The sequence below is a fragment of the Rattus norvegicus genome, chromosome 2 (genome assembly GCF_036323735.1).
Source record: "Rattus norvegicus strain BN/NHsdMcwi chromosome 2, GRCr8, whole genome shotgun sequence".
NCBI classification, from domain to species: domain Eukaryota; kingdom Metazoa; phylum Chordata; class Mammalia; order Rodentia; family Muridae; genus Rattus; species Rattus norvegicus.
The window spans coordinates 29,707,766-29,721,944 of NC_086020.1; the positions used below are offsets into that span (position 1 = coordinate 29,707,766).

Consider the following 14,179-nt stretch of genomic DNA (forward strand, 5'->3'; position numbering starts at 1 on the left):
AAAGTACTAAAATGATTTAGTATCTAGTGTAAAATTAGATTTCAGTGTCAGTATTAACAATTTGTCAAAATTGTTGGATGATTGCCAAATAAAGATTGCTATAACAGAAGTGTACTTCTCTATAACATATTGATGGCATCCTTAAGTATAGGAAATTAACTATTATCAGTATTTGAAGAGTTTATGCCTCAAAACCATTATTTCAAATGTATAGATTAGCTGCCTGCTCAGTATGCCTGGCAAGCACAATACACGTTATGGGAAGTTACTAGTTACACTCAGTGAATTTTTAAATGTGAGTGTAGTAAATATTTTGACTCACTCTTCTCTCCTTTATGTATTTATTACTAAGATTATTGTATTAGCATAATAATCTTAACGTTCCACTGATTCAAAACATCGCAAACTGTGTGACTTTGTAAAGCTCATTTTTAAGTGATTTTCCAAGTGAGCACTTTAAGGGTTCTGAGATACTGAGCTGTGTACTCTGCTCTTTTGCTTCCCTTGGTTATTATGGATCAGTACTAAGATTTCGTAGGCCTAGAAACATACATGGTCAAGACCTGGCCAGGTCAGTCCTCAGTAGCAAAGGGAAGGTAGACATTTTGAAGCAATAAATTTAGATGTGGTTATATTTAGTACTAACATGTACGAATGTTATTAATACTATTTATAAAAGAATTCCGAACAATGAATTAGAATAAAAGGGTTATTTTATATTGGTTTATGTTCAAAAGAGGTTAACTGATGTAATAATCTTTTCTCACTTTGACACTTAACAAGCTTTCTCATCTCTACAGAGCTTTAAATTTAAGTATAGGGACATTGGGACCAGATAGCATTGGTGGTGGTGAGAGAGAGAGAGAGAGAGAGAGAGACCGTCCCTTTTGTTCTCAGTGTTCCATGACTTTTGCTTTAGGACATCATCTCTGATTTTTAGTAATAGGTGCATAACCCAAGTTGATGATACTTGAGGGAAACAAGCATATTCCTACATTTCTCTCTCCATTAGCCTGAATGTGTGGAATGTGGCTGAACTGATCATTCCTATGTAAAACTTACTAACACACGCTTTGGAAATGTGCTATGCTGAACTGAAGTAAGCGATAGCCTTCTGTTTTAAACATAGCGACTTACCTAGACATGTCAGTTCTCATGGCTTTCTTCTTCTTCTTCTCAAGGTTGAAGAGATGGTACAGAACCACATGAATTATTCATTACAGGATGTAGGTGGTGATGCAAATTGGCAGCTGGTTGTAGAAGAAGGAGAAATGAAGGTAATTCCCACACAACTCTTCAGGTTGCTAAGTGAGGGCTACTGACACCAGGATTTAGTAAAATGTGAAAACAAACTATTACATCAAAGAAATACCAAGTTCTGGGAAGTAAATCATCCTCTATTTTTTCATGGCTTTGTTTCTATAAACTGATTTGTGATTATAATATAAGTCTATAAGAATAATATCCTGTTTTACCTAGACAACAGAGAAAGTAAAATTTGAGAGTTTATGTGTAAAATAGACTACAGTTTGATGTTGGCCCTTTATTTAGATATTTCTTTTTTCTTTTTTGTCTTTTTTTTTTTTTTTTTGACCTGTGTATATATCTATGTGAGGGCACGATATGGACCGGATCTAGTTAGAGACAGTTGTGAACTGCTGGGTGCTGGGAATAGAACCTAATCCTTGTGAAGAACAGCCAATGCTCTTAACTGCTAAGCCATCTCTCCAGGCACTAGATTTTTCTTTCAATCTTAGATTTAAATTTGGTAAATGTTGTTCCCAGGTTTTCTTTGTTTCTTTTCTTTGTTTTATTTTTTTCTCCCAATCTGATGTCTGATCCTTGCCCCATACTTACTATTCAGATAAATCACTGTCCTTTGGACATGCGGATGTGAAAGAATGGAGAGAAACCAGGAGTACTTAATAATCTAAATGAAAGTCTTCTACTTATGAGTAAAGAAAAGGCATTAGAGACAGACACTGGGGTTAGACATCAGAGTCATGCATAACCCACCAGTGAGAAAGTTGATTTTCTGTAGCTGTACGTTCTCTGTTTCATGTAGCACATCATTTAAAGAGGTTAAACGGATGTGGAAGAATTAAGGAGCGACCTGAAAGGCCAGTCAAGAGCATGGAGTACAATGTGGTCTTGATCTACAGTAGGATAGATAAGCAGTTGCAGGAAAGCCAGGCCAATGTGTGTTCTAGAAAGGATCAGGAGTACACTTAATAGTTTTGCAAACTTAGAATGTATAAATTTTTAAAAGTTCAACTTCCAGTTACAGTGCTAGTAGAATTGATTGTCCTGACAATATGCATAAACATGTCAAGAAGAGATGGCACAAGACAGATTTTATGCACACAACATAGCAGGCAGCTTGTTCTTGCCATATTTCCTTATTCTTGAAAGAACTTATCACAGATTTCTCTAAAGAGCAGTTTTTTAAGTCTGTAACAACTAGCCATTCATAATATATATTATATATGTATATATATATAAAATATAATTTTTCATGGTTAAAATTTACCTTGTAACTGGGCATGATTGCACATGCCTTCAAGCCTAGTCCTTGTGAGGCAGAAGTGAATGGATTTCTGTGAATTTGAGGCCAGACTGAGCTACTAGTGAGTTCAAGGACAGCCAGAACTACACAGTGAGACCCTGTCTCACACAAAAGGAGAGCAACATAGCAGGAAGGAAGAAGGGAAAGAAGTTACCTTGGGTTTGTCAGTTTGAAATATCCTTGCCATAGTATAAGAAATTTTAATTTCTTGACAGAATGTTGTATAAATAGATTTTCATAACTATAATTCTAAAAAACATGGCATTTTTTTTAAGTGGGGCCTTAAGTCTGGCCTCAAACATGCAATGTAGGCCGAGCTAGCCTTGAGCTTGCAGTCGTGTGCTTTAACCTCTCACGTGCTGGGATTACAGGCTCATACTGCCATAGCTTGCAAAATCAGCACAACTTCAAAGCATACTTTCAAGTTTGTACTTCAAGACTCTACTTTTTTTGGTTATTTGTTTGGTTTCTTTTTTAATACACCAAGAATTCTTTTGTTTTTCGTTTTGTTTTGTGTTTCTAAAGGACAGTCCCGGATGCACTGCATGGGAGCAGTGAGCTACCTGATCTGAATGCCCAAGAGCCAAGGGCTTCAAGTCTTTTGATTTGTTTTGGTTTTTTTTAATGTTTTCCTTAGGTGTACAGAAGAGAAGTTGAAGAAAATGGAATCGTTCTGGATCCTTTGAAAGCTACTCATGCAGTTAAAGGTGTTACAGGACACGAGGTCTGCAATTACTTTTGGAATGTTGATGTTCGCAATGACTGGGAAAGTAAGCTATCATCATTAATATATTACAAAATAATTATTTTCATTTCAATTTAATGTCAAATCAAACCCAATTGACTATATCCAATAGTTTACCCAATTTTATAGAGACTACCAAGATTCAGATATAGGCGTAATTATACTTTCACTTGCAAGCGGTGATGGTGGGGTCACCTCACATGTGCTAGGTAGCTACTCTACCCCTGAGCAGCTCCCCAGACCCACACTTCAACATCAGACCTCACCATGTCGCCAAGCAACCCTAGCCTATTTGCCCTACCTTATCCTTCCAAGTTGTATGTTACAGGTATGTACAGCTGCGCCTAGTAGGACCTAACTTTTAAATAGACCTTTTCCCTGCTGTCTTGGGGTGCTAGTGCTATGAAGAGACTCCATGACCAAGGCAACCCTTATAATAGGAAACATTTAATTGGGGCTGGGTTACAGTTTCAGAGCTTAAGTCCATAATCATCGTGGTGGAAAACATGGCAGAGTGCGGTCAGTATGTGCTGGAGGAGCTGAGAGTTGTACGTCTTGATCCAAAGGCAGCAGAAGGAAACTGTGTGCCACACTGAGTATATCTTGAGCGTAGATGTCAAAGCTCAGCCCGCACCACCTCCACAACAACACACTTCCTCCAGCCAGGCCACACCTAGTGATGCCACTCCCTGTGGCCAAGCATTCAAACCCCCACTGCTGTTAAACGCTTAAGATATTACATCATCTATCACCAGATCCAGAACTTCAGTAGTATCTTATGATAGGAAGATATTTTCCCTGCAAATAAGTAAAATTCATTCGTATCAAATGGTTTATCAGAGGCGAAGAGCAAGTGAATAGAAAGTCAGGATTGCTGTGGGAGATTCTCATTCATCCACTCTTTTCTAAACTGTCCTGTTTATGTGATATATTCCCAGATGAAGCATGCTGTAGTTAGGTTACAGTTATTTTCATGTATATGTTCTTAGTCTCATTTCATGGATAGAGGTATTTCTGAACATCATCAGGTATTTGTCATTAGCATTTTGACATTTGTCCCTCACAAATACATTCACCTGTGCCAGAGCACACTAACCCAGGAAGTTAAGTGAGAGACAGGAGTTGCAATTAGGGACTTTGTCGCCTGGGATAATACAGTGATGGTGACAGTTTCTTGTCTTGCTGTGGAAGGTACTGTACTGGAGAAGATTTCCTGCCAGTCAGACCTCCTCAGCACTGCCATCTGCAGAATGAAAGGAAACTCAGCCCTCGCTTCCAGCACTAGCTGTCCTCTGGTTAGATGTAGCGGAGGCGAGGAAGGGTTCTTTTAGTTACCGTAATGCTCTTTAGAGTCGTTTCCAGCTGCTAATACGATTCTCTTCATTTCAGCTACTATAGAAAACTTTCATGTGGTGGAAACATTAGCTGATAATGCAATCATCATTTATCAAACGCACAAGGTAATGGTCTTGTCATCTGTCCCCAAAGATGTAAATAATTCACACTCGAACATACATATTTGCTGCAGTAAATTATGGCAGGAATTTAAATTTAAATCTCACAAAATATCCAAACACCTTTTTTGTTTGTTTGTTTGTTTGTTTGTTTGTGACAGTCTCTCTGTATAGCCCTGGCTATCCAACTATGTAGACTGGGCTACCCTTGAACTCATAGAGATATGCCTGCTTCTGCTTTACAAGTGCTAGGATTAAAAGCTTATGCCACCATGTCCAGCTGAGACTTAAAAACTTTATTCAGGTTCCAGAAACTGAACTGCCAGTCAGGAGTGAGCATGAGCTAGCCCTGGGCCCCCAGTGTATGTGTAGCAAATGTGTGCTAGGTCTTCATTCAGGTCCCCCACAACTGGAGCAGGGGCTGTTCCAGAACCTGTTGCCTGCCCATGGATCCTGTTCCTTGGCTCACTGCCTTGTGTGGCCTCAGGAGGGCAGTGTATGCCTGGTCCTACAGTGACTTGAAGTGCCAGGGTAGGGTGGTGCCCTGCAAGTGGGGGGCTTCCCCTTCTCAAAGGAAGCGGGGAGTAGAGGAAGGAATTATGGGGGACCTGCAGGAGGTGAGTGCTGATGTTGGAATATGGAATGAATAAATTAATTAATGAAAGTTATTTTAACTGGTAAACTAAATAATGGTAAATGAGAAAAAGGATTATTACAACCTCAGGAATGTCATATATTTGAAAATTATATCAGTCCATTTAGAACAGAAATGCATGTAAGACTATGAGGAATACAGTCGAGGCAGCAGTGGTTAAAATCTGTAGCTAGTTTCTGAAGTAGACTGAAAAAGAACCTTCTGGACTTGATTTAAATGCTCACCCTATAAATGATAGCGCTGAAATGCAAGTGAGGGACCGTTTCCTATGAGAACAGTAAGGAGGGTAAGAGTGTGATGGAGTAACTGTGGCCAGATAGGAACATTACCTCAGAGCTTCTCTGCTTCCAGAAGCAGAGAAGCTTAGGGACTCACTGGATTCTTAGAGCACAGAGAAGCATTATCTAAATTGGTTCTCTTTATAGTATTTCTCCACCGCCGTTCAGTACTGCTACTGAGTTATTATAGTATTTCTCTTGCTTGTTTGTTATGCTCTTTTCCCTTTTTCAAAACGCCATTTTTTTTTACTTGGTGTGTGGTTATGTGTGTGCATGTGCATATGCACACAGGCATGCCCACATGAATGTGTAGGCACACACGTTGTGTGAGTGTGTCTGTGTTTGTAGTTCACAGAACAACCCACCAGTGTTGATTTTCTCTTCTACCTTGTGGACCCCAGGGATAGAAGTCAGGGCATCAGACCCAGCCACAAGTGCCTTTATTCTCTGAGGTATTTAACTGCCTCAAAAATTGTATACAAAGTATAAAAGTTATAGATAAATCCACCTAAAGCAATGCTGTTTAATTATGAACAACAGTATAATAATCATGGTCCCTCATTTCCCTATTCAGTGGAGTATTTCTGACTTGTAAAATTGTTTCTTGATTGATATGAAAAACAAACATGAATTCCAGGACCAGTGTCGTTATGAGACGTCTTCTGTAAGAGTGAGCATGCGTCACATTACCTGCCACTGGCTCCACAAATATTTAGCGATAGATACTCTATATCAGCATACAGGCCTGGAGTCTAATGTGAAATCTAAAGTGTAGGAAACACTAATCAAATATTAGTATATAATTAGTATAGTATATAATGAAGATAAATGGTCAATAATGTAAGCAGAAAAAATTTATTCCTAGAGCATAGTTGCTCCTGAGAAGCAGTCTTCTAAAAGCATCATTCCACCTGAGAAACACAAAGCCAAGGAAAGCACCATACTTGCATTTGGACTAAGAACTAAAAGTAAAATTCTTAAATGCTACATAATGTAACAAAAACTAAGGTATAATTACTTTCAACTTGCTAGACAAGGTTTTACAATAATCTTGTTTGGCAAAATCAGATAACAGTCTACAGCTTTTCTGAATTTAATTTGGCTTCTTTGATGATGGATGAAGGAAGACCACTTGTCCCCTGAAATGGAGTCACTTTCGTTCTTGTCCTTATAGCTTTGTATTCATTTCTGGTTTTGTTTGACTTTATTTCTTGAGACAGGTTTCCATGTTGCTCAGGCAGTCCTCCTGCCTCAGTTTCTTGAGTGACTGAAACTGTAGGTGTGGCACTGTGCCCAGATGATGATGGCTTTGTCCTGCTTTATGTTTGTTTTGGTTGTTTCTTGTTTTCTGAGGTACGGTCTCATGTATCGAGGCTGGCCTGGAACTCACTATGTAGTTAGATATTTGATCCTCAAGCATGCAGGACCACGCCTGGTTTATAGTGTACTGGATAGTGAACCCAGGGATGCATGTGTAATAGACAGACCCTGCACATCCTACCTTGATTCTCTGCTTCTAATGAAGTGCTCAGTGACGAGAAACAGATAACAGCCATTCTTCAATAGTAGCCTATCTGTATTTGCCCAATTTAATGAAAATCTTAGATCTTTAAAGGTAAACTTTGCAAATGTATTGACATTGAGGTGTTGGCCATTTTTTTTTTTTGCACACAGTAACTAAGAAAGACACTATATAATAAATAGAGAGTTCAATTGCATTACCAAATACTCAACGTAAAGTAACCTATATAGGATAAAAGTTTGTTCTTCTCTCATTTAAAGTAGATAGGTTCAATTATAAGCTGCATGTCATTTCTATAGAAATAGTTTCTCTTTGCCCTTAAAAATAGAAATATTAAATATTCAGTTCAGAGGCTTTATATAGAAGATGTAGTCCTATTTGCTTTTTAAGTCTTAGAGCACTGACAGAGGCTGGGGAACTGGATGAACCATTGTTGCTTCGTAGCTACAAAGTTTCTGTCAGAAGTGAGAGCAAATTTCAGAAATGCTGTAACTAGATATTGTGACTATTCCTGTACTGTACTAAGTTGTGCACTAAAAATAGTTCACATGGTGAATTTATAGTAACTTTAAAAGTAAAAGAATGGTGCACCTGTGAATATTCTGGAAAGGTAGTGACTTCATAGTACATCTCTGCAGGGATTCTGATGTTTCCCGCTTAAAGTTTTGACAAATTTCAGCTGCAGGATATTTTAGGTGGCTCCTCATTTGTTTGCCTCTTTCTTTCTTTCTCTCTTTCTTTCTTTTTCTGTATGACATGAATAAAAAATAATTCAAATTATCAAAACACTTTTAATTCTTTCACAGAGAGTGTGGCCCGCTTCTCAGAGAGACGTGCTGTATCTTTCTGCTATTCGGAAGATCCCAGCCTTGACTGAGAACGACCCTGAGACTTGGATAGTTTGTAATTTCTCTGTGGACCATGACAGTGCTCCTGTGAGTATAGTAGAGCGATGAGAAGTCTGTAACGTAAAGCTAACTGTGTAATACAGCCACATGTATACATGTACTCCCCTCCCACCTACACAGACACTTGGCTTGACAGGCTTTACATTGTTAGATTGCTTGGGACAGCCTTGTGTCTTCTGAAGACACGTGTCATGGCTGTCAGCGCCCCCTCTGGAGCTGGGTAGCTTTCCTTCTGAGTAGCCCATGTCCTAAAGTTACCTCCTACGCCATCACAGGCGCCGCACACCTGTTGTCTCTCCCTTGCTTTAGTTTTAGTTATTAGTGCTTAAGAGGGAAGCGCCTGGCGCCTGGTCTGTCAGCTTGGCGTATGTTAAGTTGGTGATTATAAGATTAAATGGGAGCTGGAAAGATGGCTCAGAAACACGGGCTGCTCTTCAATGACACAGACAGGCTCAACTCCTCGCACCCGGCTCATGTGGTGGCTCCTAGCTGTCTGTAACTTATCTCAGGGGACCTGACACCCTCTTCTGGCCTCTGTGGGCACTGCACATGCATGGTGCTCAGACAAGCATGCAGGGGAAGCACCCGTGCACATAAATTAAAAGCATGCATCTGTTACTTTAGGGTGTTTTACCGGAGGCTTTAGAGCAGAGTTTAGACTAATGCAGTACTAGGGCAACAGATTATGAACTCAGGAACATTCTACAAACCAACGCTAGTCTGTGTTTGCTTTGACAGCTGAACAATCGATGTGTCCGTGCCAAAATCAATATTGCTTTGATTTGTCAAACTTTGGTAAGCCCACCAGAGGGAGACCAGGAGATAAGCAGAGACAACATTCTGTGCAAGATTACATATGTAGCTAATGGTATGTAGTTTTTCTTTGTTCTGATTGATAGTGGGCAAGTTCTTACCATTGTCTACATAAAAATATCCAATTTACTACTCTTTGACCTGGAGATGAGTCATATATAGAATTGTGTGGAAGACATTAAAAGTATACATACCTGAATTTCTAAAGGAGAACTAGTATATGAGAATCTTTAAAGATATGAGTACATGCATACATTTTAAAATTTTACCATAGGTCATATACCCTTGGTTTTAAGAGCCATTTTATTAATAGTTGCCTAGTAGAATGTATTTATAATTAGCGTCTTCTCTACCAGTCATTAATAGCTTCCAGCATGCTTACGTCATTATGACTCACTGCTGGGCAGCCCTGTCTCTCACTTGTTTTGGTTTCTTTCTGTTAATGCCTGATGGGTTGGCATTAGGGAATGAATAGTTTCAGCTTAAGAAATGTTAGCTCTTCCAGCAGGGAGAGTCTGAAAAGCAAAGGAATACAGTAGGTACTTAATGTGTAGGTGGAGACTCACATCTTAATTGGATCAACTTTCCTTTATTTACAGTGAACCCAGGAGGATGGGCGCCAGCCTCGGTGTTAAGAGCAGTGGCAAAGCGAGAATACCCTAAGTTTCTAAAACGATTTACTTCTTATGTCCAAGAAAAAACTGCAGGAAAACCAATTTTGTTTTAGTGTTAACAGGTATGGAGGATCTATGAACCTTGAGACTAGTAGGACTCTGCAGTTAGTAAAATTCAGTCAGGTATTGGAAAAAGGTGTTGAAATGTTTTATGTTCCCAAATAGAGGATTATAGTCTGTAATCTTTAACACATTTTGTTATTTATTTTTCTACTAATATAAAAGAAATATCAGTGTTGCATATATAGAGAATACAAGAAGTGCCTACTCTCTGTTTTATGCTTTGCCAGAAACTAGTTACTTTTTATATGTGGTCTTCTAGACATTTCTATGTACATATTCATCTATACTAAAGGTCAAGTAAATGTGTGTGTGTGCGTGCATGTACATCTCTGTGTGTATGTGTGTGCGTGTGTGTGTGTTCATGTGTGGGCATCTGTGTGTGTGTGCACACGTGTGTGTGCGCACGTGTTCATGTATGTGCATCTGTGGGATATACACATACACCAGCATCATATTGGGTATGTTGTTACACATTTGCTCGTTGTTACGTCCTTGAGTGTCTACTAAGGAGTTTCCTGGCCTTGTTTTCTTTTGCATGAGTGCACATCGTGTATCTAACCAGCCCTTCACTTGACACATACTGAAGTTGCAGCCTTTACTAATACAGTGTTAGAATTTTATCTTTAGTCACTTTGAACTATAAAGTTTCTGTGTGTGAACTATATGTAGTACTACTGCCTAGGGGACCATATACTTGCAGTTTACATATTATCATCCAAAGAGGTTTATTAACTGATCTCTCCAGCAAAAATGTGTTTTATTTCCACATAGGTTCTCATAGATATATCAAGTAAAACTTTCAGATCTTCTTTATCTTGGCAAACCAAAGTTCTTAATGTAGTTTTAATTCTCTTGGACCACAGGTTTGGACTATGAGCATATTTATTTCATAAATAAGACACACACACACACACGCACATACTCTGCCCCCACATAACTTAGGTAGACTTATCAAGTTCTTGGACATAGGCTAATATTTGAGAAACCTCTTCATTTACAGCCCATTGTTCTCCATGTTTTCCCCATAATTTCCAAAAGATCCCTTTATACTTTCTGTTGCTTACAGAGGATATATTCTCAAATGTATAAGGTCAATAATTTCACATTTGCAAGGGTGAAATCTTAGAGAGAAGTGAGATTCCAGGTACTCCATGAATGGAGAGGGTGGGAGACGTCCATTCTGGTAGTCTTTGTTCTTTTCCTGATACATTGCGATTGCTTAGGTTTTCCTTGTCCTTTCCCTGCAGTGACTGAAGCAAGGCTGTGTGACATTCCATGTTGGAGAAAGAAGGAAAGAAAAATCCTCTAAACTGGAACGCAGGATCTACAGCCTTGTCTGGCCCGGAAGAAACGTTGCAATAGTAAAGCTGGGTACCCAACTAGCCATCTCCTGCTAGATCTCCTCGCTCGGCGTGTAACTATAAATACATGAGACTCACATGTATATGGCTATATTTTTATTTGCTTGCTCCTAGGAGTGAAAAAAATTAACTTTGAATTACAACTAGGAATTAACCGATGCTTTAATTTTGAGGAACTTTTTCAGAATTTTTTATTTACCGTGGTCCAGCCTAAGACCCTCAGCTGCATCAGGTTTTGTGCATAAAAGAAAAGCACAAAAGTTGACCGCACCTGAGATGTGTGCTCTCTGTGCACCAAATATTCAGATGGGCTTCTTTTTACAGGCCTATGTCTGTGTGTCTGTCTGGAAGTTTTTGACTTTTTTGCTTTGTATAATCATAGAGTCTATTGCTGCTGGTTTCTACATGGACTCATGTCGTGTGTCTCTTCATAACTGAGGACTGTCAATAACCTGTGATTTTGCCTTTTCTATAGTCTTACTCCCATGAAGAACGTTGGTTCTGATGGAGGAAGAATGAAAAGCTTTATCCCCCAGATATCTTTATATTTTTATTATGTATTTTAGTTGTGTACTATGTGCTACCAACTTTTTTCAGTTTGTTACAAACACAATTTGGTAATTTTTAAATTGGTTCTGCCTGCCTCCAGTCAGACAACTGTACATCTCTTATGGTATAGAGTACTTTATATACAGAGGTCAGGATAAAGTGGGTTCATATTTTCCCTGAAATTTGTAAGAGAATATATGGTATTACTTGTTAAACCAAATCAGACTGTTTGAATTTGACATTTGATTTAATATTTCTAGTATTCTGTAACAAATATGGGAGTTTTTCTAGCTTGGATCACTTTAAATGATCTATCGAAGGTATGTATAGAAATCTGAACAATGCTCAATTTTCCTCTTGATCATAAATTTCAGCAGAGCAGTGAAATTCCACACTATTCAAACTGAAATGCTGTCTTTAGTTGCTATGAGAAGCTAAGGTAAAATACCTGATTTAGTTGTAGTCCTCTATGAAAAACTTTGCAGCATGGAGTTGAGGCAAGGAATGTACTCACTTCAGCTGGGATGACTGCCCACTTCAAACTCTTGATTGTGTTTACAAGCAGATGTATTTATGTAAATCAGGCATTTTGTAAATGCTTTGCTGACTTGTTCCTCTCCTTAGAAACACAAAAATCAGACCCTTTTGTAAAGCAGAGAGTCATGTCATGTAAAACATGACCTGTATATATTCCATCCATCGAAATGGAGTCTAAAGATGAATGCAAGGTGTGCTAATTTAATGATGGGATTAGTCTGAACACTTAGGATGCACAATCCTGGAAGTGAAGCACTTGCATCAGATAGAATGATATTTATTACTCTGTACAGAGAGGAAAGTACATATAAATCATAGAGCTTACATTACATGCACGCAGTTTCACGTCCCATAAATCCTTTATATTTTTAATTTACCTTCTCTAAATGATGTGCATGGAATCTGCCTTATTACAGAAATGCTATTCATAATTTGACTCTGTGGAAAAGTGCCTATACGGTGGTAAAGCTAGGAAGGCAAGGAGGACTATCGCACCAGTTTACATCACCAGTTAGCATTTTATAGTATGACGTTTAAAAAGAAAAGTTTATACCTCAAATGTGTGTTTTATTTTGCAATCAGCTGTGGGGTTGGGATGGGAGAACGGGAGGGTTGGGAGGGAAAGTTTATTTGCCATAGGCACTGGTGGGAATCTTAGGGAAAAAAACAAAACAAAAACAAACAGCCAAAAAAAAAACCCAAAAAAGCAAAACAAAACTCTCTACACCCACTATAAATGTTCCTCTGTTTGCATTTGTGGTAACTCTGTTGAACCAGGCAAATAACTCTTTCAAAACTAAATTGAATAGCTTTATTTTACAAACAGGCGCAAAGTTTATGAGGCAGGGTCTGCATCTAATTATCACCAGTTGCATTTGCACCAAATGGGGTGATAATCTTTTACAATTTATTCTGTAAATAAAATGTTACACTAAAAATGTTTGTGGTAAAAAAAAGATAAGGAATGACCATTTTACCGCTAAGTAATTGACTGGTACTTTATTGGAGCTGTCCCTGTCTAGTCAGATTTAGAACTGAGTTCAGAAATACTGACAGCAGCCAGAGTCAGAGTCAGGAGGAGCACTGGCCGCGTTAGAATATTCAGACCCTCAAGGGTTCCTTCCATTAGGCTGAGTCCTACATACTGAAGATTTATTATATTTCTTCTCACCTGGGTATTTATCTTGGCCCAAGTCCCCATCCCACAACCCCCCAAAACAAGCCCCTTTACTCAATTCTGCTGGATTATTTCATGATGTTAGACACCTGAAAAATACTGGTGCTGCGGGGATTTGTCCCTGCGTGTGAGTGAATGCCATGGGAGAGCACAGTGCTCCTCTAGAGATTGAGGACTCCGTATTTGAGGTGGAGAAACTTGATTTGGTGTTGCTATAGGAGGAGCAGCAAAGGCAGGAGGGAGGTGTGTGGAGGCAAAGAAAGATAAAGGAGCCACGGTTCTCATCTGTTGGTTTTCATGACTACTTTATTAAAACACCTATACAATAGCAGTGTCGGTGGCTACAGAATGTGAGCTGAGCTGAGCTGGTTCGCTGGTGAGACTGCTGGTTACCTTGAAGCTTACGGTCGTTTGTCGGCTCAGACGCTGGGCCAGTACTTAGTCCAGGCTGTACAGACAGTGTATTGGATCGTTGTCCTTGGTCATCTACAGACTCAAAACATAATCATTTTCAAATACCTTGGGAGTGTGTAGAGTGTAACTATAATAGCTTTATGATTCTGATGATGTTTTTTAAAAATATAAAAGATGGATCTTCCATGTTACAATCACAAAATTAAAACCAGTATTTAAAAGTGGAGAAGTATTAAAATATTATGGACAAATATGCTTGCTTGCTTCATGTGTTTTTCTTAATCCCAAGGTACTGTTCTAGATAATTTCCTGGGTAATTTTACAGGTTTCCCTGAATTACTCCAATTCAGTAATTCTATTTGTAACCTCATTAGGGATCAAGAAAACTCTGAGGGAACAACCTAATATTTGTTAACAAATCAGAACAGGCACATGTTGCAGTTAAAAAAAGGAATTGCAACCG

General features: G+C 38.8%; 1 protein-coding gene across 2 annotated transcripts in view; it reads left to right on the plus strand.

Annotated features, from left to right (window-relative positions):
- Positions 1–13,969, plus strand: part of Cert1 (ceramide transporter 1) — a 104,533-nt gene extending 90,564 nt beyond the window's left edge. Inside the window, exons 12-18 of one of the 2 annotated variants that reach the window (NM_001108935.1) lie at positions 1,182–1,277; positions 3,204–3,336; positions 4,701–4,771; positions 8,027–8,155; positions 8,867–8,996; positions 9,541–9,677; positions 10,926–13,953. In NM_001108935.1, the coding sequence (NP_001102405.1) occupies positions 1,182–1,277; positions 3,204–3,336; positions 4,701–4,771; positions 8,027–8,155; positions 8,867–8,996; positions 9,541–9,668 (687 nt within the window). In that variant the 3' untranslated portion in view covers positions 9,669–9,677; positions 10,926–13,953. Of the gene's footprint in view, positions 1–1,181; positions 1,278–3,203; positions 3,337–4,700; positions 4,772–8,026; positions 8,156–8,866; positions 8,997–9,540; positions 9,678–10,925 lie in introns of both variants that reach the window. The other variant, XM_006231827.5, reaches the window with a different exon arrangement.
- The last annotated feature ends 210 nt before the right edge of the window (positions 13,970–14,179 follow it).